This window comes from Lingula anatina, chromosome 7 (genome assembly GCF_051362555.1).
Source record: "Lingula anatina isolate TDL-2025a chromosome 7, LinAna3.0, whole genome shotgun sequence".
Classification (NCBI taxonomy): Eukaryota; Metazoa; Brachiopoda; class Lingulata; order Lingulida; family Lingulidae; genus Lingula; species Lingula anatina.
In genome coordinates, this window is record NC_141773.1 from 10,601,330 (window position 1) to 10,628,155 (window position 26,826).

Genomic DNA, 26,826 nt, shown 5'->3' on the forward strand with positions numbered 1-26,826 from the left:
TATTGAATATTAGTAAACAATAAGCCCAGTGGGAAAATAAGAAGGCGCCCAAGTGAAGGGGCAGTAGGGCTCATCCGGACCGAATAAAGTGGAAATAAAAACATCAACAGAAGAACAGGACAGTTGACATTGGTGCTAAAAACTTCAAGGCTTTCTGAACTAAGGGAATACGATAAAACCGCAACGTGACATCCAGAAAAACCGTGAGGAGTTACATCAAAGACAAGACTTCGAAATGGTATTGGTCAAGTTAGAAAATTGCATCAATCTAAACCACAAAATAGACGTGGTGAGTAGATTTATATTTCGTATGTCATTTGTGGTTTTAAATGAGCACATGACGGCTAATGATGTGGGCGCGGAAGTTTGAGAAAGTTAACGCACCTAGCTGTGACTGTGGGAATGAAACCCAACGTTATTGCGAAATGCTAACGTTATTTGCTTTTCCGATTATTAATATATCTAAACGTAACAGTGAAAGCGTGTCTGTTGATTTTCTTTGTTGTAATGTATGGACAGGGCAATATTTCTGGTCAGTTGGTTACATAAATTAGTAATGTTTGCCAGAGTATCAGAAATCGGGGTCAGAAACTGGGGCGACTCAGGCCACCTCGAACTATTTGGGTCACAGGAAGTTCACATTGCGCAATCGCAGTTGTGACATACCACACGAGGTGCACATGCGTGTGACGTCACATCACTTCCTGGGACTGGAGATCTGCTGAATCACTCTTTTTGTTTGTTTTGAAAAAAATCAAGAAAAAAGGACACAGTTACATCTGATCAATAGTGTTTAAGTCTTATTATACAATCATTTGCTACGGTTGGTTATATCAGCGTAATTTTTGGACTGACAGCCCACGAGACGATTGAAAGAGAGAGAGGGTCTCATTCTCGTCTGCAAGACTTGGCTCCGAAAACGTGATGACTAGTAACATAGAACAATGAAGAATGTTCTAATAATCGCCTCCGCCTTTAAGGGTTTGTTTTGATCGGAAGGCATTCATTTACAGTTGATTATTACATACGAATAAGTCGAAATGGAGTAAGGTTGACAATGAGATTTTCCTTTGTTTGAGTGTTGCCTTTGTCTCTAAGGGACAGGACGGACCTTCTTCCTTTGTTTACATTTTTGAGGTGGAACATTCCCAGGCTAAGTGGACCTAGCATTTTTGTATAAACATACAGACTTGACAATAACATCATCAATATGTTGAAAAAAGTGTTTACAGACAGTTTGGTGCAGATAGCTATATTGCTCAGTTTATTGAGGATTGATTTGGATAGTTACCTGAACTCGGACTATGGTAATTATCCTGAAGTCCAGGAAATCATTCTTGGGAATAGCCTGGCATATACACAAACTCAGTTTCACAACATACCTTGGCAGCAAGGATATACAGTGGGACAATTCCACCCTAAAGGTTTATCAAATGATAATGATAATTTATTAAATTCTATTCTCAGTGATCTCTATTCAGGCAATGACATTTATAATACATATAACACAATAATATCCGCTTACTTGGTTGATGTACAGCAGCCAAATTTAGGAGAAGAACAATCTCTGCAAAATGTTCCACAACAGGGTAGTGCACAAGGGTTACAAATTAATGGTTCAAATACACAAAATCAGACATCCCCTAACATTGATATTATCGAAACAGCACAAGCAACAACACATGGAGAACTTCAGGAGGGAGGTGCTGTGCAGTTAGACCTAGTAGGAACAACAGGAGATGAACTTTCCAAAGAGGTACAGATATCTGGCATATGTAATAAAATTTAAAAAATGGTGCAGGAATTTTTTTTTTTTTTTTTTTTTTTTTTTTTTGAAAAAGTATTACTTTTGTTTTATTTTCTGTTTTGCTTTCATTTTCCTTTTAGTACCTGTGAAGAATTACATTCTTTTTTTTCAGGAAAAGCATTTTCCAACAGGGTGCTCTTAGATTATTTAAGATGGTGTGTAGATTCATCCTTCAAGTAATTGGCAAAAGCACAAAGTATGAGCTTTTTTGATATCTTTCCTGGCAAGCCTAGTGTAAACACTGTATTGTCAAGTAAATCAGTGTCTGATATTAAGTATTAAATCCAGAATTCATCTGCTTGTTTACGATACATAGGTGCCTTATACCAGTGGGCAAAGTATTTCAATGTAAAGTAGGTCTGCAGCATACTTTGTTTTCACTGATAATTCAAATTCAGAAGTGCACAATTTCATTCTTCTAATTATGCAGTTTAAGTTTTAATTCTGCTATAATCTGCAGGGTTCCAAGCATTTGCATAAGCTGTCAAGTCCTCATTAGAAAATTATCCACCTTTTCTACAATGAATAATGCCACAATTCACTTCAGTATTTTGTCAAGATCTTGTAGGCGTCAGGGTTACAAATTGCATCAAATGCAAAATGTTGTATTTCAAATTCTAAGCAACAGTTTGCAACTGAAATTTAGTATGTTAATTCTTTACTAGTATATGATATTATATCTATGTGCAAAATTTGAGAGCTTAAGCTGCCATTGGTTGTCTGCTAGCCCATACAAATTTGAAAATACAAGTAGGCTCCTTTTTGTCGATATCTTAAAGGGTGATTCTAAGTAAATTATTGGATCAAAACATAATGAATATCTGTAAGTAAAACACTTTGATTTAGCATAATAATTTGAGAACATAAAACCAACTTGGTTACTGTAGAGTTCAACAGTTGTTTCACAGTGTTTTTAATATTATCTTTAAAAAAAACAACTAAATGCCAAAAATAATTGACCATTTTTGATTTCTGCTGAGAAGCCCTACCTTGGGAAATCCCTGATATGTCATATGTTATTTTTAGATCCTGATTCAGAGGTTTGCCTTTCTGTCTGTATGGTGCTGCCCTCTGAAATTGTTGTGTGGACCTTTTGTTGTTTGATGGATGTTCAAGCTATGCAACCACTGACTTAAAAAAGATTACATCATTCTTCTGAAGCTTTGAATTAACATGGAATAAAGAATAATTATAATCCTGAAATAACCTTTTAGCAGGAATAGGAAGATACTAATAATACTGTCCTTCATGGTGAATTTATTGGGTACACTTTTGTCTGACCCTTTACTTTTAACTTAGGAAAAATCAACATATGCACTTTATTATTATTATTATAAATTTACTAAAAGCAGGAGAATATAGTGCGAACATTGCTAACTGTTCATGAAATAAATTAATAGTAAGTTGTGGTGAGTTGTCACACAAACATCAGTCTGAACCAGGTGTCGAGGTCCTTCGAATTCATAGCTCAGTATGATAAACTATCACCTTTTGTTAATGTGAAGGGTTAATTTGACATCAGTTGCACAACCTTGTGTTCTTTGCACTTGGTATAACCCACCATTGGTTGTCATGTGATCTTAACGCAAGGACGTTTATCCTTGTATCTCTTACATTAGATAAGGGCAGTGTTTCTTTAAAAAGAAATAGAGGCTAAGGGACCATTCCCACAGATATTTGGATCGATCTATCTCCCCAAGGAGTCTCACTAAATTGCTATCATCTTAACTGGCTTAAATGTCTGTCACACCTAGCGAAGCTATTATGGGGTAATTCTCTTTACATCCTAGCTGATTCCGTAGGCCTGACAGACATTTAAGATGGTAAGTTGATAGCAATTTAGTGAGACTCCCCAGGGAGTTAGACCGATCCAGATGGATCGATCTAGGTATGGGAACCCAGTCTTAGTTTTACACAAAGAAAAACTGGTGACATGGGGCTTATTATTTCTCAGCTCACAGTAATATTGAACTTACAGTAATATGATGCTCATACACTAGCAACTGATACTACTTTGCTTTGTTAGAAGCAGAAGCTTCAAATAGTCACTTTTTCACATTTGATTTGAATTTAATGCTGTTAGGGAAAATACTAGATCTAGACTCAGAATAGAAATTATTGTACTGGCAAGATTGATCAGAATCAGTGGGGATTCTCCCTAGGCACAGTCATTGTAATCAGTTTTATTATCTGACACACCCCTCACAAAGCAAGATAAACTACATCATGGACCACAAACTTTTCCAGACTTTATCCAAGTCTTTTAAGTTACAAGGGGGTATGCTAGATAATTAAGCTCACTAAGCTGATTACATTGACTGTGTCTTATTGAGAATCCCTGTTGAGATATATCAATCCTGCTAGTACCATAACATCTCTTTTCTGAACACAGCCTAAATGCATTCATACAGTATGGTCTACTATGGATAGGAAGCAGTGCTGATTATTGTGTTTGTTGTCTTTCATCTGATTGTGTTAGAGAGCACGTAGTGCTCCCAGATTTTAAATTTTCTTCAATCTCAACTCTTCCAGCACAACAATGTTACCACACAGGATGAGGGTGACTGTTTAGAAAAGTTATATGTTAACTTATTTGTCTCTTTACGTGTTTCATTATTATAGAAATTTAATTGTCGTTTAAAGAAGTGTCATTTCCTGCAAGGAATCGTGATGATGTCCCTGCTGGTAAATAGCGTTTTCAAAACTGATCACAATGCAGAATATGAATCATTTACTTCCACTTGATTTCCCAATGTGACTACTATTCAATACAATTTTAACCATGACGTACTACCCTTTATGTGTAGTGAAATCATATTGTTATTTTAACAGTTTACATGATTTAATGTAAATGTTTATTTGGAAGTGAATCAGGTTTTGTGGGCACAAAATCAACATTTCCCTTTGGAAAGGAACTGGAATTACTTTTTTTAGAAAATTGAATTTGGGTCAGTGAATTTTCATGCCAGTTGATACCCAGGTTGGGTGGCCCAGATGACCTCTTAGTTAAAAAGTATTTGGCATAGACAAATAAAATAATGATATACTGTGCCCATTGCAAAATTAAATTTTATATGTTCACATTAGTTGATAAAAGTACAAATCAATATAATTAATGGATACAGCATAATCCATATGATCATTTGTTTTCATTTGGAAGATGACAAAAGTGTATGCACTGCCAACTAATAAGAAGAAGCTGCAATTATATACTCAGTACACTGTATATGTATATTAAATAGTATTTGAAAGCATTCAATCGTAGCTGACAATTGTTGCAATTTGTCTAAGGTGACTAAAAAGTTGTAGCTGCTTTCAGCTTCGCTGTATAAGTCAGTTATGTAAAGAAAAAAATGTGTGTCACATAGTACTTGGCTCAAGACGTCATACTTGCTGTCCAAGATCAGGTAGCTGATTATTTGCACCTGGTATTTGACACCCCTCCCCTTTTCAGCAATTCCACATATTCAGTATGTGTATCAGGTGTTATTTGATATCACTTTTAAGTTATTTACAATGTACATGGTTATAAGCCATATGCTCTGTTGAACTTTTGTATAAGATACGAAAGAAACAAATTTATTAATGAACAGAATTAAGTTTTGATTAAGCCAATGTTTATGAAATTGAACATTTGTAGTAGTGTGGTTGTGTCAGGACTCAGGAGGCAGCACCTGCTAGCATCATAAATAACTGTATTGAGCTGGACAAAACTAGACAACAGAGCACCTAGAATCTTCACATTTAGTTAGGCACCAAAGGTTGGCTTCATAAATTTATTAAAGCACCAAAGGGGTCTTTGGAGGCTTTAAGACCCCAAACCCCTTCAGGTCAAGATATATACTTTTGGTAGTCTGTAAATAGGTCTGAAGCATAAGCCTTGCCTCTCATGTTAGTTAGACCACCATCAATTTAAATTTGAGTGTAAAAGACTATTTTGGGGCAACAGGTCCAACTTGAAACAATTCAGTATCTAGTTTTTGTTTCTGTAAACGGTTCTTGATAAATGATCATGTGGATTCTGATATCATATCTGCAAACATATGCTACCAGCTGTCATGTGTAATCCAAATGATAAAATTCAATTGTCCCTTTACTGTTCATGAACTTCATTGGGTGGCTGTTTGGAGATAATCGGTCAATAGGAGCATTATGCCCAATGTTCTGCCTTTAGACATCAAGGGTACATGATAAAATGGACATTGATAATATCTATAATTTCAGAATATAATTTCATGGTTTATTGGTCTGCCTTCTCTATATTTACACACCGAAAGCATAACTCACTGATTATTGAAACTGGGAGAAGGTGGTTTTATAGTGATTAACTAACCCCTGTAACAGGAAGGTGCGTGTGGTTAGTGTGAGTCAGATGTCTTAGTCCAGGGGATTTGAAGAATTGGTCAGTGTTCTTTTTCCATATTGGGAAGTAAAAGGATCCTGAACCAGGAACACATTGGTAGTGGTACATGTGCCCTCTCAAGACTTATGTGATATTCAACCCTTAGTTCGTGATAAAGATTGCTGTGGAAAATTGAATGTGTATAGGGTCTATTGATGCTGGAGGACTGGGTCATTTAACTGTGTCAACATCTCATGTGATCTAACTTAAAAGCTGCTGACAAGAGATAATGGGACATTCCTTATACTACCTGGGATATAAGACACATTAAGGCGGACAGTTTTTGGTGCTTATGGCCATAACACTGCTGCATGACTTACCACAGCCACACTTGACCAACTTTCCTATGCAAATTTAAGTGGGAAGTTGTTGAAACAGGATTTTGGAAGTTTATACTGTAGGAAGGTTTTAATTATTGCCATGCTGGCACTCTTATTTTTAAAGGAGGCACTTACAAGAGATTTGTTTTGTTTTTGTTTGTTATGAGTCAAGAACATAGAACTCAGAAGAGGACTGGACTGAAAACTGAAGTTTTCATTTGGTTTTGAAAATTCCAAGTCTGTTCAGTTAAAGTTAAAAAAAGTTTTTTTCACAATGTATGACTGTATCTTTGATCCTCGCTACCCTGAAAACATTGACCAGTTTGGGTATGTCAGCAGTCTTTACAGCCAGACGTCTATGAGAAAGAAAACAACCAGTTATACTGAAGAATACAAAAAAGATATTGGTTTTAAACTTCAGGTTTGTCTTTTTATTGATGTTATGGTTTAAAGATATGTGGGGCTTTTGGATCTCAACAATTGTTACTTGCTTATTTTGACCTGACTTTGGTTGAGGCAAGTCAGTGAACGTGTGTATAAGGAAAAATGATAAGGAAATGTTTAAACTGGATCTCACAATGCCATTTGCCAGAAACTGAGTTATTAAAAAATTATGAATTATACAATGTCTACATTTACATTGCTACATGGGTAATGTGTGTATTCATGCCTGTGCATGTAATTTATACAGTCGTGACCTGTCCATATCTCTCAGGATTTCTGCATTGTTTTTATTTGTCAGTTTCTTGGAACCATGTTGGTAAGGAAAACCACAAGATGTTGTAACAAAATTTAATTTGCATTATCTCTGATATTTGTCAGGATATATTTTTTTCCATTTTATTTATTTTTTTTCATTTTTTGTGTGATTTCAGGATATGGATCTCATAGACATACTGTGGCGGCAGGACCTGGACATGGGAGTTGCCAGAGAGATGTTTGATCCTAACCAGAGACTGGAACTAGAGAAAGAAAGGGAAGTGGAACTACAGAAGCAGCAGCAAAAGGTACTGCAGTGCGTCTGAGGTGTTTGGCCAATTGATTTGCTCATACTTTTTTTAGCAGTTGTAAGATTTTTTGTATCAGTGGCTTTTTGTTACCTGACATTACATATATTGTCAAAAAAATTGGGAAGATAACTTAAGTAAAAGGATAAAAAGTAAAAAGGGATTTTCTAAATGTCAGATAGAAAGTTTATTCAGTGCAAAGGAAATTAAGAAAAAACGTAAGTCAGTGAAAAGTTATGGTGCATTAAATTGAAAATTTATGTTATGAGCCAGAGTAAATGGAAATGAATTATAGAATTTAAAAAAAAAAAGAAACAGGACATCCTGTCTCTGAAGGCTTTTAAAACCGCCTGTAATTATCTTTCAAGATATATGGTTCTGTTTGTATCCTGTTAAGCATAAAAAAGATTATCCGTGGCATTGTTTATTTTCAATATTTTGTATCTGCTAGTGATCAAAATGCAAATGGTTTGCTTGTTATTATTGTGTTATAACATAGAATCAGCACACTCACAAATTAGATACTGGATAAACTGTATGGATCTGATCTTGCAATCACTTTGAAATATTTCACTATGACACAGTAATGATGTATTGTTTAGGAACGAGAACTAGATGAGGAGACAGTGAAGCAAGAAAAAGAGGAGAAAGACGCATGGGAAGATCTCACAAATTATATCATTGATGGAGAAACAGGTAAAGAAAAGGGGATTTATTTCAGTGTATTCTTTTGTGTAAGTAGAAATATTCAGGATTGCACAGAAGGATTGAACTGTAAAGCAAAAGCTACAGTATTATCCACAGCATCTTGTCACTTTGTGTTACACTGAGTAAAATAAGTAAATGCACCATTTTATGTATGGAATAAGATAATTGGGTTCAATATGTAATGCTTACCTAATTGGGGTGTTTTTTCATCACCTAGGGGAGTTATTGCCTCTGCCCCCTGCAGAGCAGACTGAAAGTCCTGGACCTAGCACCACAGAAACACAGACCAATGAAAACACCACTGAGACTGTAAGCAGATACACTTTTATGTATTCTTGTTATTGCAAATGAACAAGTGCTACTCAAAATTCCTTGTAATCATTTTTATGTCATATATTTGACAAAAAAATGTTAGCTAAGTAATGAAACAGTATAGTTCTTTTTAATTACATATGTTGAATTGCTTTTGTCTGTAGCCTCTCTTCCTGGAGGATGCCATGAGTTTGCTTCAGAATGATGGGACTAATAACTTGTCCATGAACAGCTGGATGGAAAACAGTACCATTCAAGATGAACTGGAAAAAGTCATTTTAGAAAAACAACCGGTATGTTTTAAAAATGATAGCTCGAACACAACAGTATTATTTCATGCATGTTTTAAAACACTGAAATGAAATTGTTTTAGAGGGGGAAAAGAATGCTGTTATCCCGTTTTTTCATGGAATTTTTTATTTCCTTGTTTCCATGTATTGAGACTTTTTTTTAGCATTGGAAAAGTTTGTCATTTGTTTATATAGATTGCTTGATGTATATAACTTTCTGCGAAACTATGCTTTTATGCATATATCTTAAAAATCCCTGGTGACAAACTCTGTGGCCTTCATGTTGTTTAGTAGTGATTATATATAAAGTAGAGAGAGAGAGAGAGAGAGAGAGAGAGAGAGAGAGAGAGAGATGTCCTGGTGTAGGGAAGATTAATTTTGTGGAATGGTAAGAGCCACTTTTTAACTTGGTCTTCTGATGCATTCTGCCCCATCCCCAACACACACCCACACACATACACACACACACACACACACAGAGAGAGAGAGAGAGAGAGAGAGAGAGAGAGAGAGAGAGAGAGAGAGAGAGAGAGAGAGAGGGAGGGGGGGGGGAAAGAGAGAGAGAAAAAGAGAAACACAGCAAATGTTAAAAATAAAGTGACCAAACTTGGACATACTGGTCATAGATTGACTGAACAATGAGTAATGACCATGGGATGCTTACTTCTCACATGTGTTCTTAACCAGGTGTTAGCTATGAGGAAGTAGTTAAAACAATGTCAGGATAGATCACAATCAGCACCGAAGTTGGTTACTCACTGTGTTGGTGCCTGGATGAAACAGAAGGGTGAATGTAGATGTGTTGACTTCTTTTTATGGAGTGAAGATTTAAATTTCAGATAACAGATTTCTTGATTTTAAGTTAGTTACTCACATAAGTCTCAAAGAAATTAAAATACTGTATTTCGCAACTGTTCTTAATCTGAATATGAAATCAAACAGAATTGAAAAGTTTATTATGAAAAGACCGTTAAAGTTTTTTTCAAAAGTAAAAACCTGGCAGTTGTAAAAGAATACCTTACCTGGTATGTATAAGCAGCAGTTGACTTTCTGTCGGCACCACCTGTCTCTCTCACCTGTTTGCAGTTGTAGTTACTAAACATGTGACTATTCATACATTTTCCATCTGTGTAAGATAGATAAAAAAAATCAAGAAAAAAAGCACTGCAATTCACTTGCAACAGATTTTATTCAATATCTTTTCAACAAAACTGCCAGCCATTGTTTATCCTCGTTTGTGCTTCATTTATCATTTATAATTTGTTGCACTCATATTCAGATTGCATACTGACACTGTAGATATTTCACTTTGTCCAGTTAAATGTAAATCAGGAAGTTAATGGATTTTAAATCTGGGAGTCAGCTTTGACTGGCCAGACTGACCAATACATATTGTTGATCAATTGTGATAAGTAAAATGTACAGTAAGCATAGCATTCCTGTACCATCTCTTATACCTAGCTTACTACTTCTGTTTTCTGTCCAGAACCTCTCGGCCCTTGGGGACACCAATGTCAGTTACAGTCGCCAGAACAGTCTGGAGATGCGCTGGCGTGATGTGGCAAGTCTGTTGGAGTTGCCTGGACTGGCAGCAGAGGAAAATGTCACCCAGAACTACAGTACCACACCCACCACCAGTGGTCTCATCCAGAATACTACTTTCGCTCCTCAGATGAGCCCAGCACAGGCTGTGCCCTCTATTGGTAAGTACATATTTTGCAACATGCACTTTTATATATGTACAATACTTATTTGTGCTTCTAATATGTTTGTGAGGTAGGTTATCAGAGCATTGATATTTTCAATCATATATGTTATGTCGACACCACCCTTCAGAAATCTTATCAATTGATATTAGTTTATAACTTTTTCATGATGAATGATTTCAGATCTCACAACATCAACCAACCACAGTTTTGTCAATGAGAGTTTGACCCAGAATCCTGCTAACACCACCTTTGGTCTGGAGAACAGTGACCTACTGTTTCCCAACATAAGTGCCACTGTGCCTATCACCATGAACACTTCCAGCGACTTCTTGGATGACCTGTTGGAAGACGAGCTCTCTGATATGGAGATTGAGAACACTGCAGGTGAGTGGTATAGATGTGCTTAATCCCCTCAGATTGTGTCCCTAATTTTGAAAGGCCAGTTGTCTTTTTTAGTTCACTGACATGGCTCTATAAAGTGGACATTCTATAGAATCTAACTAAATATATACCAATTAATCAGTGTAGAAATTATATGCCTGGACTTACAGGTGGCTATTAAGAATCATCTGAGATATAGCAGTTGAAATATATGATTCTACAAGTTTATAATTCTATATACAGTAGGTCTGTGTTTTTGTCTTTCTGTATTCAAAAACAAAACAAGGTGTTTGACTGTATATGATCTTTCTTTCATAAGTTATACATGCATCCTGTACATTTGATCAAAAGAAAAATGTTGTAAAGCAAAAACACTGAGTGAATTGATTTCAATGGTTCTGAGGCAGGGTGTGTAAAGAAAAAGGTCCGGTAGGGATTTGAATAGGATAGCTATAAACATAGTTCTTTTATTGTACTCAACTGAAAATTGGACATCAATTTGAAAAGTGTCACATTTCTCTTTACAAAACCTGTAAAGATTACAGGATAAACCCACCTGTAAGAGTAAATGTCCCTGTTTTTACTCCAGAAGTCATTGTAATTGAAGAAAAAAAAGGGGGACCCCAGACTTACATAATGCATACCAATAAGTATGCTGAAGCAAATATATTTTTTTACTTGTTTAAGAGCAACTTATCATGATATATGTAAAAAATATGTAGACTGCCTGCAGCAAAAATGAAACCAAGGTTTATGCCCTTTAATTGCATGCGGAAGGAAGGAAAACTTGTCAATTTTTGCATAAACAACTCTCAGGTAACATTATTTGTGGGCTTTTACATGCTTGGGAGTTTCAGAATTTTAGTTTCTGACTTGAATTTTGATTTAAGCACTGAAGATTTATATATCTTTATATTACTCTGCCAAAACAAGTTTGTTCTCCTGAAGATCTGATTAAAAAACTTAAACATGGCAATAATTAAACATTAAACCTCAGATAGACAGATTTGTTTCATAAAGCAATAAATAAGATACAATAGTCATTTGAAATGTCAAGTTTAATGTGAATTGTGGCATTAAGGCTAAGCACAAGCATTGGGCAAGGCAGAACATTCAACAATACATTAAATTTTCTTATTTATATTTTTTTATCTTTTCCTTAAATTTTTTTTCTGTCATTTTAAAAGATATTTGGGATGAATCACATTGCTAAGATTGATAAACTTCCTGAACAGGCCATACTAAAAATAAGCAGACAAGACCTAAATTTGGCAAGAGCATCCGTTAAGCTCTGGCTAGGATGTAGATAGGAAAGCAAGTGACTCGGATATATGATGGAGTTATGGTAAAGGCAAGGTGCTTTAGAAATTACAAAATTGTGTGGGGGTTAATTTCAGCAGAACAAAGGAGCATGTGGGCGATCATTGAATGGCAAGACATGAAAAGTGACCTCATCTTGGCATGAAATGTGACTTCATGCCATTGATTGTGACATGTTTTATGAAATGAAAAAACCACAATGACTCACAGTTTAAAGAAGACCAAATTAGTAACAAATCTATGTATTAGTTTATGTTGTGGTTAACTTCTTGGTACTTGTTACTGGTTTTATTTTCTGCAACCACTATACAATACCTCATACCATAGCTAGTTTATCAAAGGGGAGTTGATGTGGGTGAGAAACAGTTTGATACCACTAGTGCTTACGTACCCTGCCACTGTAATACAGTATAGACGGTATTTAACTACCAGCCACAATCTAAGCTTTTCTTTTTCCTTAACCTAATGTACAGTGCATATTTATACAGGTAAAAAGTTGAATAATTCAATTAGGATGTGATTGAATAAGCTGCAGAAAACCCATTGCATTCTGTATATTGTGGAGTTGTACCCTTTTTTTTGTTGGCAGTACAACTTCATTTTTGATCCAGTATCTCTCACAGTTTATCAACTTCACTTTCTTTGCTGTATGTTTAGTGTGTCTTCTGTTCTGCAGATTAGCGTCTCCACTTTTGTTGTGTATGTTAGCCAGTCGGGATACCTGGAAGTGTGTGGTGACTGTCTCGTCTGCCGTAGAGTCTGTAGACATTAGTATCAGGGTGAAAAGAACCATGTAGACTGTCACTGGAGGTAGACTGGTTGGCGCATAATTTGAACATGAGAACATATAGAATACAAATTTACCCAATGTAAAACACATGTAAATTGTGATCAATGATGCATGCAAAAGAAATAGCATATTTTATGATTCTAAAGATTTTAAAATGACCCCCGTGATACGTTTATTGATAGCATGAGAAGGGAGAATGGCAAGTTTTTATAGAATTGACACTTGCTGTAGTTTTCAAACCAATTTTTTGTATTTATATATTTATCATCATACATGCCAGTATAGATATTGCAGTAAACTGTTTTAGTCCTTATATAACAGAGAATTACCTGAATCTAATCATTTGACAATATTCTCACACAATTGTCATTGTCATTAGCAATCAGCTGTAATACCATGTGTACATGTTATCATGTCCATAGATTTTATTGTGTAAGTTGGTGAAGGAAAGTGATATCAAAATGGAATCAGCTGACAGATAGTGCTGCATATTAGTGCATTGTGTTTGCACAGCCATATTGCAGTAGAGAGGACCAATTAAATGGTCATATGATCTGTGCTCCCAGCTTACTGCAATCGTGGATGCTCTCTGATACACAGTATTGAATGCTTGTAGGATTACACCAACCTATGAAGAAAGAGGGAAAATATTGTTTAAATTCCTTCTGAAACTTTCAAATTATTTTTACTATAATCACTTAGATACCAGTGATAATTTGAGTTTAGTAAACCAGTTGGGACATGTACCCTTTGTGGTGAGGACACATCGAGAATTAAAGGAAATAGAAACTATCAGGGTTAACATTTCTTAATTACGTCATCTTATATGCAAGAAAACATATGAATAGTTACTTAAATCTTGGGTGACTAGACAGCCACTGCCACAAGATAACTGTAGAAAACAGAAACTAAAACTGAAAGACAAAAAGTGAACATTTTGTGAAAATAATTAACCTGGTGGGCATGGGATCAAAAGAAATATCATCTGCCATTCCCTTTCTCTCTGGACATCTGAACCCTGATGGTTGACTGATAGAGAACTCTTGAACCTTGTGTCTCTGCTGTCCTCACTGAAACTAATATCTTAGATTGACCTTAAAAGTAGATCGTGTTTATTTAGTTTTTATAAATAGCACCATGCCACCAGAGTGATGGCTTTTTGGTAGGAGATAGTTTAAATGCCTCCTAATACTAATGAGTTTGACTTGCTTCCTTGAGCAGGTTAGAGATGAAGTACAGCTGAAGTAGAATAGTTTGTTTATATGTAGTGATGTAGGAATGGTCAATTTTGGTTCACTAGTCTTAAGTTTATGCAAAATTTGTTACCACACTGAGGAATGTATTTTACCTTGGGGACAAGATCATGATCAAGATATTAAAGCTGTAAAAGAGGGAGGAATAGTGTTTAGTGAGGTGTCGCGTATGCTGTACCTGGTAGCTTAACAAGTGTGGTTTACCTCTGTGGTGAGAGATAGGGTCAGCTATGTGCAATTGTGTGCCCCCAAGTGTTCTCATAACAACTTACTGGCCATCACCAACTTGATTACCTTAAACCACTACAAAACAGTGAGAGCATCCTGGGATGACTTCATTGCACCTGCTAAATGACAGTTGTGCATGCATTTGGCGGAAATTTTTAAATATTGACATAATTGAACCAGATGCATTGTAGCTTTAGGCTAGTCTTATCCGAAATAATGATGATATCCGTGACAAGATAACAAGATATACGAGTGCAAACACACAATTTAGGCGTAGAAAATTGGTGTAGAAAAAAAGCACTAATAGTATTTTTTGTTTCTTTCTTTCTTTCATTAAAGTTCAAATAGGAAAATAATATTCTAAGAAAATAAATAAACCTTAGTTATGCAGTTGGTGTTTAGAAACATTTTAAGGTATAGATGAAATTATTCTATCATTAACTTGCTTTGCTTTGTTACAGCAGCTGTGTCATGTGTTTGCCGTTAATTGCAATACAAGTTTCTATTGATCACCATATCCATAAATGATCACAGGTAGTACTGATAAGCTTAGCTTAGCTTAGCAAGTGTCCTCTTTTTTGAACTGAAATAAGGTTGTGTGAACTTCACATGAGCAGCACATGTATAGTATTTGGATAAAAGGGGGAATGGAGGTGGGGGAGACTTTGTTTGCTGAACAGCACATCTAATGTTATGGAAAGCTTTCTCGTGTCATGATGGATGTACAGAACAGGATAGAGGGTGGAAGGTATGTGATTGGAAAACTTTTTCATAACATTTTTTTGATTTCTGCCAATTATATTTTAGTGAAGTTTAGGTAAGTTTAACAAAGGGCATAGGTATACACTTGAGAATATGGGAAAAAAACATAAAAGGCTTCTCACTTTCAGTTAATAAAAATTATACAATGCCCCAGAGTATTACAGTCAGAGTCATCCTAATATAAGATGTAAATGTGCATTTTTTAATGTTTTGTGAAATAGCATTTCACAGAAGTTTATCAAAGAAAATGATTGTAAAATATCCAGATATTTCTTTTATCTGCAACAATCAAAATAAGTGAAGAAAGGATTTGAAGGTCAGTGAGATGACCAGTTTGTTTACAAGTAATTGTTGGTCATCTGTACTAAGTCTGACCATTGGTGACAGCAAGATGGGCAAATAGAGGTCAGGTTGTCAACGTTTTGCAATTTTGTCTTGTAGAGTAGGTGGAACAAATGTTACTTGGTTGAGAGGGTGATATATCTGAGAAGCACTCCTGCAGAAGACGCCATTTAGTCCAAAAATTGACTGATTTGGCTCCATAGGGTGTGCATATACATTAGAATTGTATAGTTGATGAAGGGTGGTCACTAGTAGGCCAGTGTAGTGAACAGAGACTGTGATACTTTCCCAAAGCAGTTAGTCATAAGAAATGAGTGTCCAACTTTGACGTTATCTTTTGTGTGAAATGTAAAATAAAAAGAAAATATAATTTAGGGTGTTCACAGTTTCATTATAAGTTCTGTACTTGTACACTGTGACTAGTTATAGGAATGTGAAAATCAGTTTGACTTGTGTATCACTAGTACACTAAGGGGCATTGCTATACAGGAATGATTGTTTTGGAATTGAATTTTCATTTCCAGCAGTCAGTTGTTAAGTAAAAAAATAATGATTATCAATAAAACATCTATTTTGCTATCAAAAATATTTGATGGTAGCAGTGCATGCCAAAGTGGGGGGGGGGGGGGATTTTTCCTTAACTGACGAAGCTGAAATGGGTATAAGAAAGAATAAAACTGTCATAATGAGAGAATTGTAGTAGATAAACTTAGTGAGAATTTACTTGAGAAGTGATCTGACTGCAGCATCAGCATGAATGACCATACTATCCACTTAACCAAAGGTCAGTTGGTCAGACCATTATAAAAAAAGAAAAAAAACTTCTAAGAGCAATTCTGGGTCTTTTTGATCTGCAGCATGGCCCAGCATGACCGTCTTAATGGTCCGATTTTGTGACAATTACACTTTTTGCGTAGATCTTCCTTTAAACCTTTATTTATTGTTTTGCTCTTATTTGTAAAGGTGTTGTTTATTATACTTCTTCAAGGTGGGATGGGGGGATCCTTACAGATGTGCATTTTATTTTCAATTGATAATGAAATAAACTTATATTTTTATGTCCATTACAAAGTGTGGTGAGATTTAATTTTTTTTTCATTGCATGTTTGTGATGTAGATGTTTGTTCAATCCAGTGGCTTGTAAATATTTCTTCAGAGGAGAGGTATGTTCATTTGTCATGGTGTACATCGCAGGTAGTAGTGGGCTATTTGACGTAAGAATGCAGGTTGATCTTGGCTTCAGTAAATAGAGATCAGTGTCCTGACTTTCTGTTGTAGCATGAGTCCACGGAAAGGTGATTATGTACCAATTTGCTGAATCATCCTCAGAACCACATGAACATGGGAGGTATATGTTATTCATGTCACAGGGCCCCAATAGGAAAAGCACTAATAGCAGATATGAATGCTAGCTAGTGTATACTAAGCATGGTAGTATATCCTTGTACATGTATCATGGCCCTGAATATGGATCTTCTCGAAGGTTCCCCTCTTGTCAGAAGTTGACTGTGGATTTATAGGGATGTCCCAATAACATTAATCCTAGTCATCCTATATAACATGTCCTTCCACCACAGAGGCACACATAGTACAATGATCGTGGTACCTTGAAAGGACCTGTGCAGATCACACTACTGTGAAGTTTTTCCTACTCTATTCCGTCCCAATGGCCTCGTGTATGTATGCACACGTGCAGCAGCAGCAGCAGCCTGTGTATCCTATGCAGCAGTATCAACAGCAGTATCAACAACAGATACCACTGCAACATCATCAGCAGCAACAACAACAACAACAACATGAGCTGCAAGGTCAAGTTTGGTTTAGCATGCTGCAACAGTTAAGACCACTGTATCCAGAAGGTATCAACTTTGAGCTAAATGTTATAATTGAGATTTATAAATAATGTTTTTTGTTGTAATTGTTATCATTTTTTTTATTATTTTTATTATTTTGTAATTTTATAAGTTAAGGTAAAAGTACATAAGAATAAGTAAGAATTATAAATATCTGATTAAATCGAAAAAGTTTCCTTGACGTATGTATCTCTGAAATAGCTTAAAGCCAGTTTTCTTGTTTAATAATTTCAAAATAAAAAGTAATAGGTTATTTTCTCAGATAGAAAATCTTATGCCTAATGTTGTGTGAAGTTTAAAACAAAATATTTTCATGTTGGCAATAATTTTATAAATTAATTTTGTGATAAAAATGAATTATTGTTGAAGTTGAATTTTATTTGAATGCAATTAATGTTGCAAAAAAAATAATTATCACAAAACTTTGAAAATATGTTGATGAAAGATTTTTTTTATTTCAATTTGTTTACCCTCATGAATATGTAGCAATGTGACATCATACCAATGAATGTTTTCATAGCTACACTACAGGCTTCAATAAAATTAATAAAACAGACTTAAAACAGAAATTGGCAATTATTTATAAATAAATAAGAAAAAGTTATAGATTTTTAAAAAATTGCAGATTAATATATAAATAAACAGAAAGGCACAGCATTTGGTTGCCTGATACTTTATTTCTTAATAATATGAAACTTAAGTACTTGTGGTGAAAAACCACAAAAAAAAAAAACCCTATGTCATTGTTTATTTAAGTCTGTGCAATAAACTTTTTAGCTTACTGGCAATTAGAACCATCACTTTCCTGAAATCTACTAGTCCAAATCAGGATTCTCTGGTCTGAATAGAAATTTCAATAAGACTGAACATTTCTTCCACTTGCATTAATATTAGTTATAACAACACCTTGATTTTGTCAAACTTTTTTTACAATCAATTTCAGATAAAAAAAATAATAAATCAAAAGCTCTTCTGAAAACCTAAAGAAACATAAATTTAATGACCATGCCAAACAACTAAAATTCACACATTCTGAAAAATCTACTGTTACAAACAAAATTTTACTGGCCTTGGGCGTAGGACCAGTGGCTAATGGCGCAATAGGAATTCTCTGAAAAAGTACACAAATAGCTTGCAGCACAGAAAAGAGGAAGTTGATATGATCATGAGTCACATTGTGTGGTTAGTGAAAGTTAGGTGGTGTTTACCCATTGTGCTATTTTTGTATTGTCATGTGGAAGGTAGACTCATTCCATCATGATGGGTTTATCTGAAGGTGTTTTCTTCGTTTGTTTTATTATCTGCAGTCACCTCCTCCTCTCTCTTTTTCATTCTTTCTAACCTGTATGCTGTAGGGCAAGTAATACATCAGTTCTTTTAATCTCTAAAAGATGGTTGGGAGAGAGCAGACATCCTCATTAAGATGAATGGAGGTAAGGGGGGTAGGGTTATTACCTCTGTGCTCAGACAAGTTCTTGACGCTTTGTAGCAGTCCCTCTCTGTGAGCAACATTCTTGGGGCCTTTGTGCAAACTGGTATCCACACTCTCTGTAATAGGTTGTACAAGGTAGGATGATTAGCAGAATTCACAGTTATATATTTCAATGTAATAATTGTTAAAAGGTCAAATGGGACTCATCACATGCTGTTACATCACATGCCTGGATGCCAGTTTCAGCCAATCTGATACTTATGGTTTTAAAATGGAAAGTTTCCTACATGTAGTAATATTCCCTTTGTGTGCCAAGTTAGAAAATGTTAATACTCATTAGTTGAACATTTATGAAAGACAAACAATATTTACTTCTTTGATTGAGCAGGGATTTTCAAATTGCTTAATGAAATGTGAGAATTTTTAGTACAAATACAATCTAATGTTATACTTTCATGTATCCAGAAAAAAAGTTTTCTTGGAAATAACAACACATTGCCATTCATCACCAGGTGACATGATGTCCAAACCTTGGTCAAAATTAATATATATATAAACTTCTCTTCTCTGTAAGTTTCTAGTCTGTGAGAACTAGTTATGGAAATTGAGACTGGTGGTTTCTTCTAATAACTGCGTAATTTAATTTTCTCAACAATTTAGATGGTATATTCCCTGACCTATATGATAGATTTTTAAATAATTAAAATTTCCAATGCAATTAGTTTATTATTATTATTATTATTATTATTATTATTATTATTATTATTATTATTTGAAGGTCCAACACTCACCTTATCCTTTTAATGTTCATTGATCACATTTGATTTATCTGAAATTTTATCACAATATTGAGTTTGAAAAAAAAAATTAAAGGTAATGGAAATATTGAAATTAATCTTACCACAATGTTACTTCCCTAGATGGATAAACTTGAGCAACAGTTTAAATAAATTAAAATATTTCAACAAAACATTAGTATATTTATAAATAATACACTGACCTAAAGTATGAAGTGACTTGTTGTGTTCTTAATCTTAAAAAAAAAAAAAGGAAAAAGCAGTAGACCATTCAAAGAATGTCTGTCACTCAAAACCATCAGTTGTCTGTTTTTTAAGTAAACTAACTCTCCAATTTTGCTTCACACATCATAATGGCTAGATATTTTTTAACCTGATTATTAACTTATGAAATCAGTAAATGACATAACTTCATATTTCTAACTTTGGTTTGTATGTGTTCTATAGAGTATGCACATTTTATGGAAAGGAATAATTATTGTCAAGTTTTGTTCTCTCTTGATTGCCTTTTTATTTGTGTAAAAAAGCAGGAAGTGACTATGCAGTAGTTAAACTCAACAATTTGTATTCTGATAAAATTTTTCTAAATCAAATGTAAGTGTGTGTTTGTACTTAAGAATATGCAGATTTGGGAGGGAAGAATTTTACTTTATATATTTGTTTCCTCCCTATTGTCTTTGTACCTGGGTAAAAAAGCAGGAAGTGAGTCTGTTGTGGAAGTGAAACTGAGCAATTTGTATTCTGGTCACTTGGAGTCTGTGACTTGATTTGTTGCTCTCGGGTTGTTCAAAGGTGGGGGCACCAGTAGCTGTCTTCATAACAGGAATATTTCATTCCCCAGGTGTAGTTCTGGTATGCTTGTGAAGTTGGAGTTGCATGAGCCTTCTCATTTACTATCCTGTTGTTTTCAAATGAACTTTGCCTTTTTATTGATGTGGGAAAAATTGGATTTGCTTTGTTTTAAAAATGCCAAAAGAAAACACTCTTCAGAAAGGTTTTGGAAGTAGCACCAATTTCAAGCAAACCTTTTGAAGTGAGTTTTCATGTGCATTGTGCATTCCTGCACAGAGAGGCTTAGATTTTTACATGGTTAGATAAAAAAAAATTAATAAAAGGGTATATGATTTAATAGTTATTTTATATTTTTTCTTGGGTTTGTATTGTGCATGCTAAAACTCTTGTACAAAAACTTCCTAAAAAGATTCTGTATATTTGGCTTATGCTAATCATACTCATTAACATGAGAAATCATTTAAAAATGTGATGAGTTTGGGAAAAGTGCTATCTTTTAGAGGGATTTTTGTAGAATGACAAATAGTTTTCACCAGGTATGAAACTTATACAGGGTTTGTCATAAAAAGAAAAAAAAATGTTCACTTCCGTTTGCTGAATTTGAGAAAAAGTAAAAGATAAATTGTACTGACCTTGGAAGTGTTATTACTTAAATGATAAACTACCAGGGTTGCGAAATTCTCACACATACTACTTCTGTATTCTGCAAGTTTTCATTAAGTATGTTTTGAAGTTTAGAAATGTGCACTTCAATCTTTCGTCATAATGTGGGTTTTAAATTTTAGTTTAAGCATCAGCAAAGAAAAAATCAACAAAACTTGGTGCCTAAAACATTTACAGAAGCCAATTGTATGTAAGCAATTTTTATATTGAATATGAGTTATTTGCATGCCAAGATGATTTTCACTTAAGAATAAATAAATTTGAGCCTTGTCATATTTTCAAAGGTCATGTTCATCACCTTATGTTCAGATTTGTAAAAAAAAAAAAAAATGAAAAAAAGAAAGAAAGAAAAGAAAGAAAGAAAAGAGATTGATGAAGAACTTCACTTTTTCATGTCAAGGTTGAATTCAATTGTGCAGTGGTGTGATACACATCTTACTTATTTTGTTCCCATACTCTAAAACACATCAAGATTATCCCACTGCTATTGTATACAAATACCTCAGACACTTAACAAGTTAAACAAATTAATGAGCTTCTTCTTATGTTTTCTGTATGGGGCCCTAAAGCTGCAGTTAATTTGCCTGTTAGTTTGTACACTGTATTTCTCTTGCACACACTTCATTTGTACTTCAGATTTACCTGTTATAGTTAAATTCCTATGTTACGATATACAGTTTTTAAGGGTAACAAGAAGGAATAAAGGGTATGGAGGATTGTGTGAATATAGAAAAACATATTTGCTCACGTTCACTTGCATTCTCACATTCACACATGCTCGCATGAATATGTAGGTAGTAAAATTAATATATATATCTCTGGCGTGTAAGTTGGTACAGCCTGGTACTGCTGTCTGCTTCCTAGGTAAGCACATTTCATCTTCTCCACTGAAATTAAACCTTTTTGTCATAAATTCTCTAAGTGACCAAGCATATAACTGATAGGTGTTGCATGACCTTTGGTGGAAGGGGGATTGAGCATAATGAGAAAATAATGAGTTTCAGTAATTTCTGTTTCAAGTGGTTGTAATTGATTAAGATAGCTATTATTTTACAGGTACGTATTTATCTCTGTATTTTTAACAAGACACATTTTTATTGAGTATTTGTATGCATAGTGGTAGGTGTACCATTACAAGACAACTTGTTTGGCAACATTGAGCTCAAGGTAATATGACCTTGAAAAAGGGGTAGGAGCAAGAACAGACTTTAATTGTTTTATTCATTTAAGTATATGTTTTGTTCCCTTTGGGCAGTTTTTCAATTTTTACTTCTTCTCTGTGTTAAGGATTTATTTCAGAGCAACGTCTTTTTCCTAGGGGTCAATCTTCAAAGTGTTATCTATGTGTTGCAGCAGTTCTGTAGTCCTTGGGGAGTACAAATTAGAATAACTTTTTATTCTATGGACAGAAAGCTCAACTTTTTAGTACACGCCACCATATTGTCACGGCAGTTAAGATAACATCTGTGGGCTGACAAATGAAACCTCCTTTCCATTGTCTTAAATATATATAAAGAATTATTATGACCCTTCAGAGATTGGTTCCCATGTCAGGTTCCCAGAAAATTATTACCTTCAAAGTCTTAGTTTTTTCCCAATTTTGTGGCTTTTTTTTTTTAAGATCTCACTATTATAAATTGTTCTTTTAGTTTTGGCCAGTCATATGTCATTGTCATCCTGTGAGTAAATTTGTGACATTTCATTTGGTAATGGGAGCAAGGATCAAGGGTCAGTTCTTAGGCCTGAAACTCAGAGAAACCATCTGATCTAACGAACTGAAGGACTTCATTTCATAATCAAATTTTACTAAATGCATCTATGTTCGTTTTAACACAAAAGGCATTGGTCAACAGTTCATGTAAGGGGTCATTTAAATGGTCACTCAAGGTCATACTCCTCTCACTTTTGTAGTTTTTTAGTCTGGTAAATGTTAGTCAGCATGTGAAATAGAACTTAAAGCTCAAAAGAAACCTTCGAGACAGTTGATGGATGAAACACAATAGATGTTGTATGACGTTTGATAATGCGTGAGAAAGTTAGGCAGTATAGGTTGAACATATGCCTGAAAAGATAGATGATCCCTCTGTGCAGTGGACTGTTAATCTATCTCTCCAAATTATTTTAACAGCCCAAGTCATGCAAAATATCCCCCTCTCCCCCCTCCCCCCACCCTCACAAATGCCATATATCTTGCGTGTCCTCAAGACTCGGTGTCAGACTGTGGTCCAGTGATTTGTCAGTGGAAATAAGCAGCCTCTCATACACTGTCATAATGTGACATATATACTCATGCACAGCAGCATGATAGATATGACAGCAGAGACCAGGGGTTGTTTTTCAACCTCTTTGCACAGACAAAAAATTGCTGTCATATTTGGATCATAGTTCTAATAAGATTTAATAACATTATATCTTGAAATACCCATTTATTCAAATCATATACTGTTTCTACAACTGTCATGTTTTAAGTAAAATTTAGTGTTTCCCAACATGGACACCATGAAGTGCCATTATTTTGACATTGTTAAATCCCTTAGATATGTTGTATAGTGATCAACTAGTTTTACTACAAATGAGGACAGCTTATTGATGTTTGAGTGTTACTTCTATTTGGTTTCTGTAGAACTGCACACAGAGCTATGTAAGTGACAGTCACTATTTCATTCTTTGTGATAAGCAAAACTTTGTAACGTAAAACCTGCTGGTTAATCTGTAATCCATTTGTTATTATTATTTTTTTAATTTGATAAATGTTTATTTATTTCAGACCTGCCCACTATGCAGATGATGGATGATGCCAGCAGTGACTCTGCAGTGTCTTCCATGGGAAGTTCCCCATACCAGGTATGTTGTACTAGTTTGGTCAGATGCACACATTAAGAGAGTACTTCTCAATAGACAAGTCTTTTTTCCCCAAAATGAACTTATTTCCAGTACACATTTTATTTGAAGAAACAGAACATTTTGTCAGGTGTAAGTATTGATTTAGCAGCATATTTGGATGTGGTAAAATTTAAAAGAAATGAAGATTTTAAAGGACATCTAAAAAACTTTCATCAAGCCCAGTTAGATAGCTTTAAAATAGAAATGGCTAATAATTTGAATATTATTTCTTTGTATTGCAGGAGTGGACTGACAGCTCTATTGGTTCCACCTCTCCATTCGACACACTGGAGGGCGCCACTGGTGGCATGCATCAAGGAGGTGCCACAGGCTTCACCAAACCAAAGTTTGAGTACTATGATAACAGCTGCACCTACAGCATAGACCCAGGCTATCAGGATTCCCTCCATACCAACTACTCTGGCTCAGACAATGGGACAAGCTACCCTCAGTTCACTCCTGCCAGCAAGAAACACATTCATCATAACCACACATATCCCCTCCAGCCAGGCCAGCAACCCAAAGAACAGAAGAAGCCAGACCGCGACAAGGGCACACGCACCATGTTCAGCCGTGATGAGAAGCGGGCCAAGGCAATGCGCATTCCATTCTCCGTGTCTGATATTGTTAACTCTGCCGTGGAAGATTTCAACGAGATGCTGCAGAAGTATGCTCTGACTGAAGCACAGCTCCAGCTTGTCCGTGACATCAGACGCAGAGGCAAAAACAAGGTGGCTGCACAGAATTGTCGCAAACGCAAGATGGAGATCATTTTTACCTTAGACGATGAAGTCAAAGCCATGCAACAAGAGAGGGACAGATTGCAGAAGGAGAGACAAGAGATGGAAAAAGAACACCTGGAATTCAAGAACAAGTTCAGCCACCTTTACATGGAGGTTTTCAGGTCTCTGAGGGATGAAAACGGCCGGCCGTACAACCCACAAGAATACTCGCTTCAGCAAACTGCCGATGGGAATGTCTTCTTGATCCCGCGGAATTCCACCAGCAGCGACCACACAGAGAAGGCACAAAAGAAAAGAAAATCCAAGAAGCAATGAACTGTATGAATGTATTGACAGATGAACAGGGATGCAGATTGAAAATTGACCTGTGCTTCATCTTAGAAAAGAAAGGGCAGTAAAACTACCCACCAATAAGAATTGACTTCACATTGAGTATCACTTTGGTGTGGATGTGACTTCCTACTTGAGGTTCAATATTAAGCAATTGCTACTGTACTGGATTCACATTTTCTTGTAATACAGATTTTAGAAGAACAATATGTTAATCCACGAATAACTGCTATTTAAATTACAACCCACTTTTGCTGTGCCCACCAGAAAAAAAGATACTTCTTATTGTCTTCAGTGACAGGTTATTCAATTGTTGTAAATGTTTATGTATTGATTCTGCTGTGCAGATTTATTGCTACTTTAAAGAAACAAAAATGCAATTTTGCTTCTGTAGGTCCTAATTAAAATAACACTGCTTTTTGTTGAAATGGAGGTCATCCCTTAAAAATGACAGTCTGTTATCTCTGGATACTGAAGAAAAATATTACCGACTAGTTAGAAACAAAATGGACTAACAACATCATTAATTGGTTTTTGAAACACCAAGTATTTTTGGCAGCTGACTTGGTTAGATTAGTTGTGTACAGTTAAAGCATCCATGACACTGATATTTACTGTATTTGCTGTCTCTTTTACCCAATACATAGACTGCAGTTATCACTTATGCTTTTGCAAAGTGTCACATAATTTGAAAAAAAAATATGTAATAAAGAGGTACAGGCCATGTGCCTTATATACAAGTTATTGTCAAGTAGTAACATGCTATACTATATGGTATTACAACCTGTCCAATTTGTTTAGGCTTTAATATAGGGGGTTTGTTCTTTAATAACCTCTTTTGATTTTTGTTATATTGCAGATATGTATTCCAAGAATAAGGGTTAGTTATTATTATTGTAGAGATTTCATATAATGGGATCTATATAAGTGAGTACATTTGTATCTGTTGTTGTATTTACATTTTATTTGTTTTCTCTTTTTCATTTCATGGTAAATGCACTGATGTATTAGATATTTGGCTATATTGCTGTATTCAGAAACATAGCTTTGAATGGATGCCTTTTACTGATATGGTACTAAGTGTTTCATTTATTAATAAGTTGCATTCAGAGACTTAAACTGATGTAATATTGCTACGATAAGTGTAAATCACGAATCTATATCAATTGGAATGATAATTCTCCATTCAGTTTTGCCTAGTTTTCTAAGGTCAGTTCAGATGTTTTTCATGTGGCCAGCAAGTTACTGCTGGTTTGTACGTGCATGGATCTTTTCAGGCAGTTGTTAAGAATAAGTAAGAATTAGAATTGTTTGCTTGTTTTACATTTGTTTGAAAGAAAAGTATTCCTCTTATCTTTTTTGTGGCACTACTAGGTTCTTATGTTAATTTCAAGTGGAGGAGTTATGAAAAAAATGTCACTGGCTTAACTTTCCTTTAACATTGAGGAACTTTGCAAAGAAGTTGAAATTGAGAGAGAGTATCGTCATGAATTGTTCTTTACAACATTTTCAAAGTGTAAATAAGGTGTTATTTGTATTGCTGATAAAATATTTTCAATAAAAAATTATTAAAACTATTCGTATGTTTGTTTTTAAATATGATAGTAAATATGATTTACCTACAGCTGTACAATGTGGATGAAAAGTACCTTATTGAAGGGAAAACAATGGAGGAAAGTAAACAGGTTTTTGCGAAAGTGTT

General features: G+C 34.9%; 1 protein-coding gene across 3 annotated transcripts; it reads left to right on the top strand.

Moving 5' to 3' along the window:
- Window positions 1-41: 41 nt before the first annotated feature.
- Window positions 42-26,701, top strand: LOC106154484 (nuclear factor erythroid 2-related factor 2). Of its 3 annotated transcripts, none has more exons than XM_013528838.3 (9): window positions 42-289; window positions 7,405-7,536; window positions 8,139-8,232; window positions 8,462-8,553; window positions 8,721-8,849; window positions 10,333-10,549; window positions 10,736-10,939; window positions 23,936-24,012; window positions 24,294-26,701. In XM_013528838.3, exons 1-9 carry the CDS (start codon window positions 236-238, stop codon window positions 25,107-25,109), a joined length of 1,815 nt encoding a protein of 604 aa, XP_013384292.2. In that variant the 5' UTR covers window positions 42-235; the 3' UTR covers window positions 25,110-26,701. The 3 variants fall into 3 exon arrangements, with proteins under 3 accessions (XP_013384292.2, XP_013384290.2, XP_013384291.2); XM_013528836.3 differs by lacking the exon at window positions 42-289 and adding an exon at window positions 686-1,756; XM_013528837.2 differs by lacking the exon at window positions 42-289 and adding an exon at window positions 5,809-6,950.
- The last annotated feature ends 125 nt before the right edge of the window (window positions 26,702-26,826 follow it).

Bases quoted from the DNA above. Each gene is read 5' to 3' on its own strand.
- LOC106154484 (XM_013528836.3), top strand. From the start codon at position 1,211: ATGTTGAAAAAAGTGTTTACAGACAGTTTGGTGCAGATAGCTATATTG. The intron at 1,757-7,404 runs GTACAGATATCT...GTGTGATTTCAG, and splicing joins GAGATGAACTTTCCAAAGAG to GATATGGATCTCATAGACAT. The intron at 7,537-8,138 runs GTACTGCAGTGC...TGTATTGTTTAG, and splicing joins TACAGAAGCAGCAGCAAAAG to GAACGAGAACTAGATGAGGA.